This window comes from Canis lupus, chromosome 17, assembly GCF_011100685.1.
Source record: "Canis lupus familiaris isolate Mischka breed German Shepherd chromosome 17, alternate assembly UU_Cfam_GSD_1.0, whole genome shotgun sequence".
Classification (NCBI taxonomy): domain Eukaryota; kingdom Metazoa; phylum Chordata; class Mammalia; order Carnivora; family Canidae; genus Canis; species Canis lupus.
The window spans coordinates 52,659,176-52,673,650 of NC_049238.1; the positions used below are offsets into that span (position 1 = coordinate 52,659,176).

Here is a 14,475-nt window from a genome sequence, read left to right on the forward strand (position 1 = left end):
TTAAGATTTTATTTATTTATGTATGAGAGACACAGAGAGAGAGAGGCAGAGACACAGGCAGAGGGAGGGACAGGCTCCATGCAGGGAGCCCACTGTGGGAATAGATCCCGGGACTCCAGGATTATTCCCTGGGCCGAAGGCAGGCGCTAAACCACTGAGCCACCCAGGGATCCCTCATGCCTTTAAACCATGGTTTAAAAAACTTTAAAAAGACTACACTCAGAAAAAAACCCTTAGCCTGGGATATAGGGCCCCTTATTACACAGGGGCAGCCCACAGGAGAATGAGCCCTTTTCTCACTTACAGGCAGGGCAGCAGGTTAAAGCCAGAGGGCCAGACTACCTAAACATCAACTTCCACTCTTAAAACCTCCCAACTATGCTGAAACTGTAATGGTGAAACGATATACATGTAAGAAACAGTAAATACTATATAATTATGAAAATTACCTTAAGAAAAATTTTACACTATTCCAAAAGAAGCAAACTATTCTTAAATAAGTGAAAATCTTGCTTATCGGTCTCCTTGTGCTCATACTTGGCCTTTTAATCTTCTCTCTCATCAGAGGCAAGATTACCTTTTATGCAAATCTACTTCTTATTCAAGACAGAAAACACATACATTTACTTCTTTCCTTTCTTCTCAAAATTGCACTGATTTTCATGGTTATAAAATAGAAAAGGATGTCATCAAAGTAGAAACTTTAAAGAAAATTACAGAAATAAAGCAAGGTAGAATCGGACTGATAGAAAAATGATCAAAATAAACCAGCTCACAACATACCACACACAGGTCAGGGAGGACTCTTCTAAAAATTAAATAGGTCTTTCTCATTAAAGCCCTTAAAAAACCTCCTATCAGAAACATAAAGGGCTAAACGTGGTAACAGGAAGTGGGCTCAAAAGGGGGGCAATGAAGGGCTCTATGAGGAGTTGTGCCTGCCTGGTGATCACAGCTGTTGGCAGAGAGTTCACTTGTAAGCTGTAACTTTAGGAGAATTCCTAGCTGCAACTAGTCAACTGGAGGATTTCTGGAGGGTGAGCTCATAATATGGGCCACAGATGGAAATTGGGACAATGTCACACATGAACACAGAGGAGGGGATGACTCAAAACAGACAGGAAAGTCCCAGATTACCTATAACCTCTACTCCCATTCCTTCTATACTCTCCTACCTGCAATTTATATCTCTGGCCAGATAGGCCTAAGGCTAGAAGACAGGACTGATTAGGAAGAGGCAAACTGGAAGTACATAAAAGGGCCTCCATAATGTCACTACAGCCTCCAACAGGAAATATTAGCTGAAGCATTCTCCCCCAGGTTTCACTAGACCTGGATGAAGAGTCAGCATTAATAAAGTTAGAAGTCTAACTTGAAAAACATTAATTCATTTATTCATGACATCAGTGTTTTTTGAGCATCCTTGAGTAACTACATAGATTATATATTATATAATTTCTATGAATTAAAAGGAAAAAGACAATCCACAGAAGAAATACAAATCATCACTGAAACTAAGAAAAGGCAACCAAGCACACAAATAAACCAAACGTAAATGAAATCAGTAATATCTTTTTACCCAGCAGATTGGTAAAGATGGGGAGGAAAGACTGATTCATTCAGACAGTATTAGGAGCACAGTACAGAAATGGGTATCCCGTAACATTTAAATCTACATATGAGTATCAGAAATACAGTTTTCCCAAAATGTCATAATATCCAATACAGTATCCAGATAAATAGTTGCTAAGTATGTCAAATATGAAAAATTCTTCTAAGAGATTTCATTTATTTATTTGAGACAGAAAGAGCACAAGCAGGGGGGGAGGAGGGAATGGAGGAGGGAGGAGGAGAGGGAGAAGCAGACTCCCTGATGAGCAGAGAGTCCAATCTGGGGTTTGGGAACTTGAGATGGTGACGTGAGCTGAAGGCAGATGCTTAACAATGGAGTCACCCAGTTGCCCTGAAAAATTCTTTATAAAGAATAAATCATTAGAATATTACATCAACTGGGGCGCCTGGGTAGCTCAGTCAGTTAAGCATTCAACTTTTGATTTCAGCTCAAGTTCCTAATCTCGGAGTCCTGAGATTGAGCCCCATGTCTTAGCGTGGAGTTCTGCTTAACATTCTCTCTTTCCCTCTCCCTCACCCTCCTGCACTCACATGTGCTCTCTCTAAATAAAATCTTAAAAAAAAAAAAAAAAAAAAGGATCATAGCTATTAATTATAATCAAATCTGAACAGAATCTAGTATTCATTTATGTATTCAAAAAGTATTCAGGTTCATCATGTATCAACTCAAGGTGTAAATTACAAACATGCATTATCACTATGCTGGAGATGGGCAACTGTTCAAAATAAAATTTAATTTAGGTTGAGAGAATTCTATTTAAATCACTTTCTAATCCATACTTGATGGCTATCATAACTACTATTAAGATATATCAACAAAACTCCAAAACTGCCTTTGAATTTACTTCTGACTTACATCACACAGTTAATGCTATCCTGTTTACTTCCTGTGTAGCCTCTGTCAGGTTTATTCTTACTATACCATGAAAAGTATAGGATAGGAGAGAAAGCAAGTGATTCTTAAAGAGAGGATAGGTTTCTTTCCCTTTCTGTTCTTGGTTCATATGGTTAACTATTTCTTACTATATATGTGCTTTCATGGTAACCACCTCTACTTTTAAAAGTAAAGGACAGTAACAAGTGTTGGCAAGAATGTGTAAAAACTGAAATCCTCAAACAATGTTGGTAGGAACATAAAATGCAGCCTCCACTGTGGAAAACAGTTTGGCAGTTCCTCAAAAGCTTACACATACAATACATGACATGGCAATTCCACTCCTGGATATTTACCACAGAGAACCAATAACCTGTGTTTATGCAAACACTTGTAATCTGTTCACAGCAGCATTATTCCTAGCAGCTAAAAACTAGAAACCCAAATGTCCATCAACGGATGAACCCATAAACAAACATGCTGTATCCATACAACAGAATACTCAGCCATAAAAAGGAATTAAGTACTGATGCAGGCTACAATATGGATGGACCTGGAAAACACTGCTAAGTGAAAGAAGCCAGACACAGAAGGCCATGTATTATAATCCCACTCATGCAAAATGTCTAGAAGAGGCAAAAACAGAAACAGAAAGTAAATCAGTGGTTTCCAGGGGTGGGAAAGAAGGAAACATGACTGCTTAATGGATAGGGTTTCTTTCGGGGTAATAAAAATGTTCTGGAAATAACGGTAATGGTTCACAATCTTGTGCATATACTAAAAACCAGTGAACTATTCATTTTTAAAAATTGGATTTTCTGGTATGTGTATATTTCAACTTTTAATAGTAGGTGATAAAAAGGAAACTCTTAATATGATGCCAGCTTTTCAAAGATGTGTAGCATCTATACTTCTTCCATCTGATCTCTGTCAGCACCAAAGAGAAGATCAGAGTAGCATGAGAAAATTACACTAAGTAAAATATTAGTATACTTCCTTTTCCTTTTGAAAGTTTTTTAAGACCTGGAACCAAGCCTTATTTATCTTTTTATTCTCAGTCCCCAAGGACTTTAGCATATACTAAGTATTTAGCAAGACCTGAATGATTCTTTTAACACTGTACATGTCTCTTAATACTGTACCTTTCCAGGCCTACAATCCTGAACTACCTCCCTACTATCTCTATGGACAGTGGGGAGAAAACCAGACTTGTAATCAGAAGCCTGAGCTTTGAAATCTAACTTTTCCATGTACTGGGTGACTAGTCACTAACCTTTCTTACTCATCCATAAAATAGGGATAGCACTTATCATAAGATGGTTTTGCATATTAAACTGCTATACAGCCTGTGAAAAGTAGTTTGTAAACTCTAAGCTTATAACTCAGAAATTCTATTTTTTAGGGGCACCTGGATGGCTCAGTCAGGTAGGCATCTGACTCCTGACTGTGGCTTAGGTCATGATCTCAGGGTATTGAATGGAGCCCTGCTTTAGGATCCACGCTTAGCAGGGAGTTTGCTTGAGATTCATTCCCTCTGCCCCTCTTCCTGTTCAAGCGTGCTATCTCTAATAAATAAATAAATCTTAAGAAATTTTATTTTTTATAGATATGTTCCCACATTTCCCATTCTATATGGTCTAGTCCTCTCAGCACCAATACAACTTGAAGTTAAAGAAACATCCTTTAAAACTAACTCTAATAAAACCCATTAAATATATTAAAATATTAAAAGGCAATCAAGGGCCCCAGTGTCTTAGTAATTTCACTGCTCTTTGCTCCTATGGTGACCCTTGATTCTGAGTAACTCATACAATGCATGAGATGATGACTTGGTATATAACTTCAAAGGTTAGAGACACCTGGGTGGCTCAGTGATTGAGCATCTGCCTTTGGCTCAGGTCATAATCCTGGGGTCCTGGGATTGAGTCCTGTATCAGCCTCCCCACAGGGAGCCTGCTTCTGTCTCGGCCTCTCTCTGTGTCTCTCATGAATAAATAAATACTTTAAATTTTTTTTTTAACTTCAAAGGTTATATTTAAATTTATAAATAAAATGCTTTTTGTCAAGTCATTGCCTTGGCTTGATGCAGACATGCAGTGTGCTATGCCCACTCTTGGTGCCTTACTGTTTCCACTCACCCTCAGGATGGCCCACAAGCAGACCTACCAACCTAAACAAGTATTTTGATGAGCACGACAAGTACTGGTATGTCACATTACCCAGAGAATTTTCCAAACAAGTACCCAAAACCTATCTGATGTCTGAAGAGGAGTGGAGAAGACCTGGTGTCCACGAGTCTAGGCTGGGTTCATTACACAATTCATAAGCCAGAATCATGTATTCTTCTCTTAACCACTTCCAAATTATCAACAAAATAAAGTATATCTGGGAATCATTCATTAAACCTGTTTCAAATTTAATGTGTTATATGTATGTAGTATTCAGTGAATACCTGAAAAATGTACAAATCATCCATCCCTAACTGTGCATGAGTTGTATTCTTCACAGCAACAGAGCTCAGTTAAATGCAACTGTAAGTAAGCTGCAATAAGGTGGATTTGTTAAGATTTTTTTTTTTTTTTTTAAGTAACCTCTACACCCAATGTGGGGCTTGAACTCACAACCCCAAGATCAAGAGTTGCATGCTCCACCGATGGAGCCAGCCAGGTGTTTAAGACAAAATTTTTTCTAGTCTGTTTTTCCTTTAATATAAATGATTGACTCTATTACTTTTGTATTTAAAAGTTTGTATGTCGCATTTAAAAATTATTTATTTGAGAGAGAGAGAGAGAGAGCACACGCTCAAGTGGACACAGAGAGAAGGGAGAGCAAGACTCCCAAGCAGCCTTCATGCTCAGCAAGGAGCCTGATGCAGGGCCCGATCTCAGAACGATGAGATCATGACCTGAGCTGAAATCAAGAGTTGGATGCTTAACCAACTGAGCCACCCAGGTACCACTCCCCTACAAAAATTTTTAATAAAATGCTTTTAATTCAAATGAATTCATGAAATTTCAGAATGCACTGCAAGATTTTTTTTTTCCCAAGAAAATGCTACAGGTGAAAGGAAGAGAAACCTCAGAGGCCTTTAACCTTTTTTATCTTCTACTCTTCATCACTTCCTCTCTCAGTATACACCACCCCCACCAACTGCAACTGCCTGTTATCTAGACCTTCCAACCTCTTTCTCAGTCCAACCTGTTTGCAAAAGGGGTACACCATCCCTTTTGGACCTAACATAAGATGTGACCACATTGTGGTCCTGGGTCTCCTCTCCTCTCTGGATCCAGACTCATAGCAGGAGTGCTTTATCTAATATATAACGCTTGCCCGCTGGCAAGTGGCAGAAAGATTAGCAAATCTGATTATCTTATTACTTTAAAATGTTGAGGTATGCTAGTTTTAGTACACATAACTTTTAAAAATCAAATATTATATTCTACTCTTTGGAAACTTCAAAACACGTTCCTGAAAGGAAAAGGAAAAGGAAAAGGAAAAGGAAAAGGAAAAGGAAAAGGAAAGGAAAGAGAAAGAGAAAAGAAGACCCTTAACTCTCTAATTAACAGGAGGCTTTAAATCTCTCATCCACTTAAATACAAACCTGTATGGGTGGAATATCTGGCAGTGACGGAAGGTTTTCAGGATTGGTAACTGAGGGAATTAGCTCTATTGCTGTAACAGATGGACTGGTGGGGCCTCGATTTGCATTTGCCATCGTAGCTGTAGTAGGACTGGTTGGATTAATTGTGGTATTGTGCACCGACACAACAGGAAAGGGTCCAGCATGCCCTGGGTTTGAGTGCTGTTAGGAAAAAAAGATGTTATCATTACTTGATCTGCCAAGATATTTTAATATGAACTATACCTTCACAACAATTTTCAGTTTAGGAAGGATACACAACAAGTGTCTGATACTTGTGACTGAGAAACAAAGAAGTAAGCACTACCTTAACAAGAGCCAAGACACAGAAGAAATCTGGGTCCATGAATAGATAAATAGACAAAGAAGATGTGGTATGTATGACTGTGTCTGTCCATGGGTGTGTTTGTATACACAACAGAATATTTTTCAGCCATAAAAAATGAGGCAATTCTATCACTTGCCACAGTATGGATGGACCTTGAAGGCATTATGCTAAGTGAAGTAAGACAGAGAAATATAAATACTGTATGATCTCATTTGTATACGGAATCTTAAAAACAAATTCATATAAAAGGGGTTCAGACTTGTGGTTTCCAGAGGTGGAGGATGGGAGAAGGGGGAACTGAAGGGCAAAAGGGAAAAGGTACAAACTTCCAGTTATAAGATAAAAAGTACTAGGTATGTGATACATATAAAATATGACCACAGTTCTAACACCATATGTGATACACAGGAAAGCTGTTAAGAAAGTAAAACCTAAAGATGATGTGGTATTTACACACACACACACACACACACACACACACACACACAATGGAATATCAGCTATCAGAAAGAATGAAATCTTCCCATTTGTAATGATATACAAAGAGCCAGAGTGTATTATCCTAAGCAAAATAAGTCAGTCAGAAAAAGACAGATACCATATGATTTCACTCATATGTGGAATTTAAGAAACAAAACAGAAGAACACATGGGAGGGGAGACAAAAAAGAAAAAAAGAGAGAGGGAAACAAACCATGAGACTCTTAAAGGTACAAATTGAGGGTTAATAAAGCAGGGTAGGTGGGGGATGGGCTTCATGGGTCATGGGTATTACAGAGGGCACTGTTATGTATTAAAGCACTGGGAGCTGTACGTAAGTGATGATTACAGAATTCTACTTCTGAAACCAATATTGTGCTATATGCTAACTAATTAGAAATTAAATAAAAAATTTGAAAGGTAAAAAAAGTAAATCCTGAGATTTATTACAAGGAGGGAAAAAAATTTTTTAATTGTGTCTATATAACATGATGGATGTTAGCAGAATCTATTGAGACAATCATTTTGCATAATATTTAAATCAAACCATTATGCTGTAAGCCTTAAATTTATACAGTGATGTAAATCAATTGTTAATAAAACTGGAAAAAAGAGTAAAGCCTTCTCCAACTCATACAAAAATATTCAAATTTAGGCTTTTACATTTTCCTACTCATTTCTGTGTAGTATTTAGAAAAAGGTAGACTTGCCAATAATTTTCAACCTGTCACCCTGGTGATATGATGTTATTTCAGAACAAAGATGTGTATAAATAGATGATCTGGAAGCCCCTAAAGTTTTCAAACAACAGACCAGTAAAACCTCTGCTCTATCTATATTCCTCTTTGGCCCTTTTGTATTTTTAAAAACACAAATAACTGCGAAAAAAGATCGTGTAGTTATGCACTATATAACTGATATGGTAGAAAAAAAACAAAAAATGTACAAACAGAAATACGACATCAATTCCTAACTGTAATACTCTGTGACTCTGGGCAAATCCATAATCTCAGTAATTTAGAAATGTGGATAATACCTCACTTGCTTCATTGTGAGGGACTGTTAGGAGAATCACCTTTAAGATAACATAGGCAAAAATCTTTGGGAAACAAATTACACACATATAAAAAAATTAGAAATTTAAACGTGTAAAATTCTAACATCCAATGATTTCTGCAGGAGCCCTAACATCTGATTCTGGAGCTTTTGCACTCTTCCAAGGTATACCTGCCCCTTGGTAATATATACATATATTTTAAATTTTATTTAAACCCCTGTTAATATTTGAGGGCTTTCCACATACTAATGGGTACATGGGTATGTATCTTTAAGGAAATTAATGTCCAGATCTTCAACCTTCATTATGTATTTTTTTTCTAAAGAAAATACGATTTCCCTAGGAATGTGCCAGAGTCTACACTACGGATTCTCCTCTTCTACTTCTTTCACAATTGCCTTTCAACCCCCAGCCCCAAAACAGTATACCTCTGACCCATTCCTAATCTTATCTAGCATCCTGCCCAGAGGCAGAAAATACTCTCAGAATGACAAGCAAAGGTATGAGTTTCAAGTTGATGAAAAAGTGCTCAGCTCAAAAACCTGGTAACAAATCCCTGAGTGGGTTCTGATATGAAGAAACTATCAAATCATAAAAAAGATTTAAAAGTAGTATTGATTATCTCATTTTGAGTTTCAGTTTATAATCTACAAAAGTTCAAATAATGGAGGAAAATGAGAAAATTCTTTTAATTCCCAGATACATGTTTTTGTGAACAAGTTTCCTGAGCATCATGAGAAAACAAAAACCAGGAAAAAAACAGTAATAAAAATTGATGTTGAACTCTCATTTACTCCAGTAGTAAGTAACAGACATACAAATATATATAAATGAATACAAAGGGGGAAAAGGCTCCATATATCTCATAAAGAAATGTGTATCTAAAAGAATTTTACTTTTTTTATGTTTCCTAATACTCTTAAACCATGTAAATATATTTCTGCTATTTAAACAACTGTATACGAATTATTGTAATGAAAATTCAGTCCCAAAAATCTTTTTAAGCTTAATAACAACAGTCTTATTGTCACTGGAAATTTAACAATTTTTAAATTGAGAGACATTTTTCCTGCAGAAAACTGCAACTAACTGATCTGTGAGTCTATCAAATGTAACTATATTATTATTTTTTTTAATGTAACTATATTAAATTTCTGTAGAGAAAGTAGAAGAGTAATTCAAATCCATGGAGAAAAGAGAGAATAAAACTGATTTTCAAAAAAGAGCTTGCTATGGTATCTGGGATTCTAGTGGATTCGTGTACAAGAATGATGTAAGGATTTTACTTTATAATGTTAATATTTACAATATGCCAGAAATTATGTCCTCAGCAACCACTTAAACTTATAATAGAACTTTTAAATGTCAATTTTAAATGTAAAGGAATGCCTAGTTTTCAAAAGTCTTTCCAGAGGTACTTGGGTCTAAAAGTTGAAGGACCACTGCTCTGGGACTGCTTATCCAACTTTAGTGTGCTGATTGATCTGAGTTAGTAGAAGTTTACATATTTCTGAGTATTTTGCTCCTAGAAATCCTGATTCAGTGAATAAGGCTCAGAACCTATTTCTGACAAGGACCCCCCCCCCCCCAATAGTCATTCTGATGGTCATTAAAGCACACTTTGAGAAACATCACTGTAATGGTTATGAAATGAAATTTATTATTTTATAACTAGAAACCACATGTAAAAGTAGCCTGATTTTATAATCCTAACTCCTGTTTAATATAACCTACTGTTAGGCAAAAATTAGAAAACGTGTTTCTAAATACACTTATTTTTAAGAGTAGGCATATCTATATTCTTAAAAGAAAAATAAGCAGAGAGAAGCAAAAAATAAATAAATTACACAGAGCATAGCTCTATTGTTTTCAAAGCCCTTTTTTATAGATTAGCTCCAAACACTGCATTAAAAGATAGGAATAATTTCAGGAAACAAAGGTTCTAAACTTGACTTTACCATTACCTCTTGTGATCATGAATAAATAACAAGCTCCTCTGTTTTTTACTTCTGTAAAATGAACTGGCTGTATTAGAGCAGAGGTTCTTAACGCATAGTATATAATGAGTGGAATGCCATTAAAGAAGCTCTTAAAATTGAATTCATGTGTATATGTATTTTTCTGGGACAAGAAAATACACAGCATTAATCAAATTCTCAAAGGTATTAATGGCCATACATCCCCCCACCTGATTAAGAAAAATGATGTCTTTTAGTTTTAAAATTGTATGATTCTTACAAATGTAACTCTAGGCATACTTGTCTTTGGAGGTGTGGCTGCATCATGGAATACTGAGGGCCGCTGTGCCTGGGTATCCCTGGTATTCGGGCAGCATTCTGAGCCAATCTCATCTGATGGGCTTGGAAAGCTCCACAGTTCATGTTGCCTCTTTGCATTGTTTGCACACTGATCAATCTTGGAGGCTAAAAAAGGTAGAAATTGCATTTACGTAATAATATTTTTTATCAACTTATCTTTCAATTATAAAATATTATGGTAAAAATTAGGACAGAAGGGCATAAAGTAAAAAGTCTAAGTTACATTCTCCCCCATTTCTAGCCTCAATCTCTTTCTCTTGGGGTGTGTGTGTGTAAGACTTATTAACATTAATTTATCCAAACCTGGATTAATGGTTTTGATTTGGATGGGGAAGGGGAGATCAGGAAAGATACAGGGATGGAAATGATTTGAGCAAATGCCTGAAGAACTTATCAGATCAAGGTGCCTGCGTGGTTCAGTCAGTTAAGCGTCCGACTCCCAATTTCTAAGAGGCTAAGGTTGTGATCTCAGGGTCATGGGATCAAGCCCCGTGGGGGGGGGGGGGGGGGGGGGCTCCGTGCTCAGCACTGAATCTACTCCAGATTCCCTCTCACCCTCCCCGCTATCACTGTCTTAAATAAATAAGAACTTACCAGATCTTAGGCAAAAACTATCTAGTTCTCTGGCCCAAAACCACATGTGGAAAACAAAAAATATGATAAAAATTTGTGCTCCTCTATAGTAAGTACAGAGTCAAGTTTGTTTCCCATGTAAGTATTTAATGCCCTTCCTCCCATCTCCCCCAAATCCCTGCCAAACCCAGAGGAAACATTTAAACTCTAACATTTGAGCTTTGTCCTTGCTAGTAACTTTGAAATGTGTAAATTCATCCGTACAGGACAGAAGTATAATCTTGAGGCCTTCATAATCTTTATCAATAATGTCATGCATGATATAATACTCACCTGTTGCTGTAACATCTGCGGGGCTGCTTGTCTAGGGTGCTGCTGTGTTGTTGTTGTTGTTGTTGATACAGGTGCAGGTGGTTGCTGCATCCTCATCTGCTGCAACTGTTGATGTTTCTGTGCATATACTTGTTGTTGCATGTGCTGGAGTCGAAGCTGTGCTAAGTTAATCTGTCCAGGGGTTTTACTAATGTGGTTTGTCCCTGGAGGAACTTGCCCAACTACAACATTAGGAGTATAACCAGGAGCTGGCTTACTCTCTATTACTAGATTACCTGAAGGATTTAAAAAATGAGAATAATTTGCATATAAACGATTAAATTATCTACTTTGTGGATTAGTCACTATCTTTTCCTCTTTCCTTTGACAATTATCAGCACTCAAAGCTTTTGACAGTTCAGCAGAGATAGAAGCTAGGTTTAAAGATAATGAAGATCAGAAACAGTCCAAAGCCAAATAATTGACTTTTGATTATTCAGAATAATATATCGCCTGCCCTTATTCTTTATTTACACAAATGCATAAAAAATTAAAGATATGAAAGAGATATTATCAGAAGAGGCCCATCTAGTCAGTCAAAATCCATTCTCCTAGATTCAAGGAAACCTAAGATTGCTAATGCTGATGCCATTGCCTTTGAATTGCCAAAATCTGCAGGGGAGAGCATGACACTGCTCCAGAACTGTCTTCTGTGGAAACGTGGAATGTTTTAACCACTTATGTCCCTAGAATGACAATTTTCCTTGCCTCTCACAGAGCTCTTGTTTTCTAGGAATAGAAAACAAATTTTAGGAAGGTCTGATGTAAGGCAGAATTGGCAAACATTTCCTTTGATGAGTCAGATAATTTAGGCTTTGTAGGCTACATAAGATCTGTCACATATTCTTTTTTTTTTTTTTCATTTGTTTTTATAACTCTTTAAAATGTGAAAAAAAAAAAACAAAAACAAAAAACTTAGCTGCCATGCCATACAAAAACAGTTTGCTAATGCCTGATCTAAGGCTATAGTAAAATTTTAAAATACACAAAAATTATTTTTTTACAGAAATCTATCCACCTCTGCTTTTACAACTTCCAATGGTGAGGACTTGACTATTTTGAAAGTGACTTTACTCAATGTGTAGACAGTTCTAATCATTGGGAAGTTTTTGGTCTTTGTTTTAAATTGAGCTGTTTGACTCCCTGTAACTTTCACCTGTGGTCCACAGGTCCACACTGAGGAGCAACAGAGTAAAGTCCATTCCTCTTTCGTGTGGAAAAGAGCTAGTCTTAGCTTTCAAACATTCCTCAGTATTTGACTTTCAGACACATCAGCATCCCGTAGGTCCTCCTCCAGTGGATAATTAGTATAACTAATATACAAATTACCAAGCATCTAATAAACTCTTTCAAGAGAATAAAGGCCCATTTGCTAACTTTTCGACATGAAACAGTCATTATCAATTTTAAAAGATGGGGGGGTAGTTAGCAATGATAAACATTTTTTAAATCTAAAATTAGTAGACTTTCAACATTCTTAAAGATGTTATGAACACAGCTCAAGTGAGTTTCCGATGAGGAACATATTTTCCAAGAAGTTTACATGTAAGAGTGAATTTAAATTTTAAGTATCTAAGCTTTGCTTTAGATACTTTCTCCTAATTCAGTGTTCCCAGTTATATTCATGAAACTAATTATTTCTCACCTAAATTGACTACATTCTTTGCCCAGAAGGTGGGATCACAATGGAAACGAATTGCTCCATTAGCAGCAGGCACAGGATCACACCGTGCTTTCAAAATATGGCGCAATTGAAAAGTAATCTTAAAGGAAAAAATTCACATTAGTCTTAAAAATTTAAGTATCACTTGAGAAATCACACATGATAAAGACATTAAAAGCTCATCAAGCCCCACAATGTCAATCTCAGATGAGACAGTACACGATTAAAAGACTATCTATATCAGCAATCAAATGCACATGCTTGAACTTCTGATATTTCTGGTGATAAACTGCATTATGATACCAGGTATTTTCAGGAAAATAAATACTGTCTGGTTCCATTCATATGAGATTCTAGAAAATAAAAGAAATCAGACTAATGGTTGCCTAGGGTCAGGAGTAAAGGGAACAAGGAAGCTTTTGTGGGTGATGGAAATTTTCTGTATCTTAACATAGTGGTGATTACATATGCAAAACTACAAAATCTATACTTTAAAAAAGTGCAGTTAACTGAATATAAGTATATTAATGTCAAGTCAATTTAAAACCATAAATATACTATGTGTCTCACCAGTCGCTTGCTGTACAGTAGTGCTGTGCTGCTGCCACTCGCAATTGCCCAGTTTGTAAAGTTCATAACATGTTTCACCTGTCGGGAAAGGCCTGTGATGTCATTCTGTTGCTGTAGTAACTTCATCTGTCTTTCTTTTGTAACATTCTGAAACAGAACAAGAGTTCAGTGAAGAATTCTATATGAAAATTTCAACTCACGATTCTTATTATAAATGAACAAATTCCTACATTATTTTTTAAAATTAGGATAAGTTGACAAGCACTTCATTATTTAATGAGCTTCTGATCAAAAGAAAAGTCACTAACAAAAGCGGAACTAAAACTTCATTCTCAAAGCTAACAAGGGATATTCCACATACAGAAATTGTTAGTTGATGTTCTCTCTTTTCCTTCAGAAGATAAAATGTCTTTGTTAAAAATAGTATCTATTAGGCTGATCCAACATACAGAATCTATGACACAATGAGCTGACATTTAGAAATTTGATATATTCGTTTCAGACCAAAGAAAATTTTGTGTTACCACTGCCACCTACTGGTGTAGCATGAGGCTAAAGTTAAAATCTATTCCTTTAAATACTTAAGACAAAATGAGAAAGGTAAATTCCAACACTCTAAGAGTACAGTTAGGGAAAGTTTTGAAAAGACAAAAGTTCATAAAGAACAAGAAAGTAAGTAAGAGCTGAAGGACCAATGGGTGGGGGGAGAAATGCTGCAAAGGAAAAATAAACTACCTGGGAACTTAAATTCCCAGAAGCGATAGATGATGTTCTATACACACTTCGACATTAGGTACACCAAACAACGTAACTATAGTTGGTACTTAACCATTTTCTTAATGCCTCAACTTGATTTACTGGACAATTTTTTTCCCTAAGAAAACAAGTTGCTCATTTTGTAATGTAAAACAAGGGATAAAAGTATTCAACTGATAGAAGCTGATTCACAACTTTCCTAGAAATCATCCC

At 36.3% G+C, this 14,475-nt stretch overlaps 1 protein-coding gene across 2 annotated transcripts in view; it reads right to left on the reverse strand.

The window, feature by feature from the left end:
* TRIM33 (tripartite motif containing 33) overlaps window positions 1–14,475 on the reverse strand; it is a 113,350-nt gene that overhangs the window by 15,638 nt on the left and 83,237 nt on the right. For both annotated transcript variants that reach the window (XM_038561828.1, XM_038561827.1), the window contains exons 7-11: window positions 13,507–13,653; window positions 12,919–13,036; window positions 11,235–11,509; window positions 10,269–10,433; window positions 6,108–6,308 (exon numbers count right to left, since the gene is read on the reverse strand). In XM_038561828.1, the coding sequence (XP_038417756.1) occupies window positions 6,108–6,308; window positions 10,269–10,433; window positions 11,235–11,509; window positions 12,919–13,036; window positions 13,507–13,653 (906 nt within the window). The remainder of the gene's footprint in view (window positions 1–6,107; window positions 6,309–10,268; window positions 10,434–11,234; window positions 11,510–12,918; window positions 13,037–13,506; window positions 13,654–14,475) is intronic.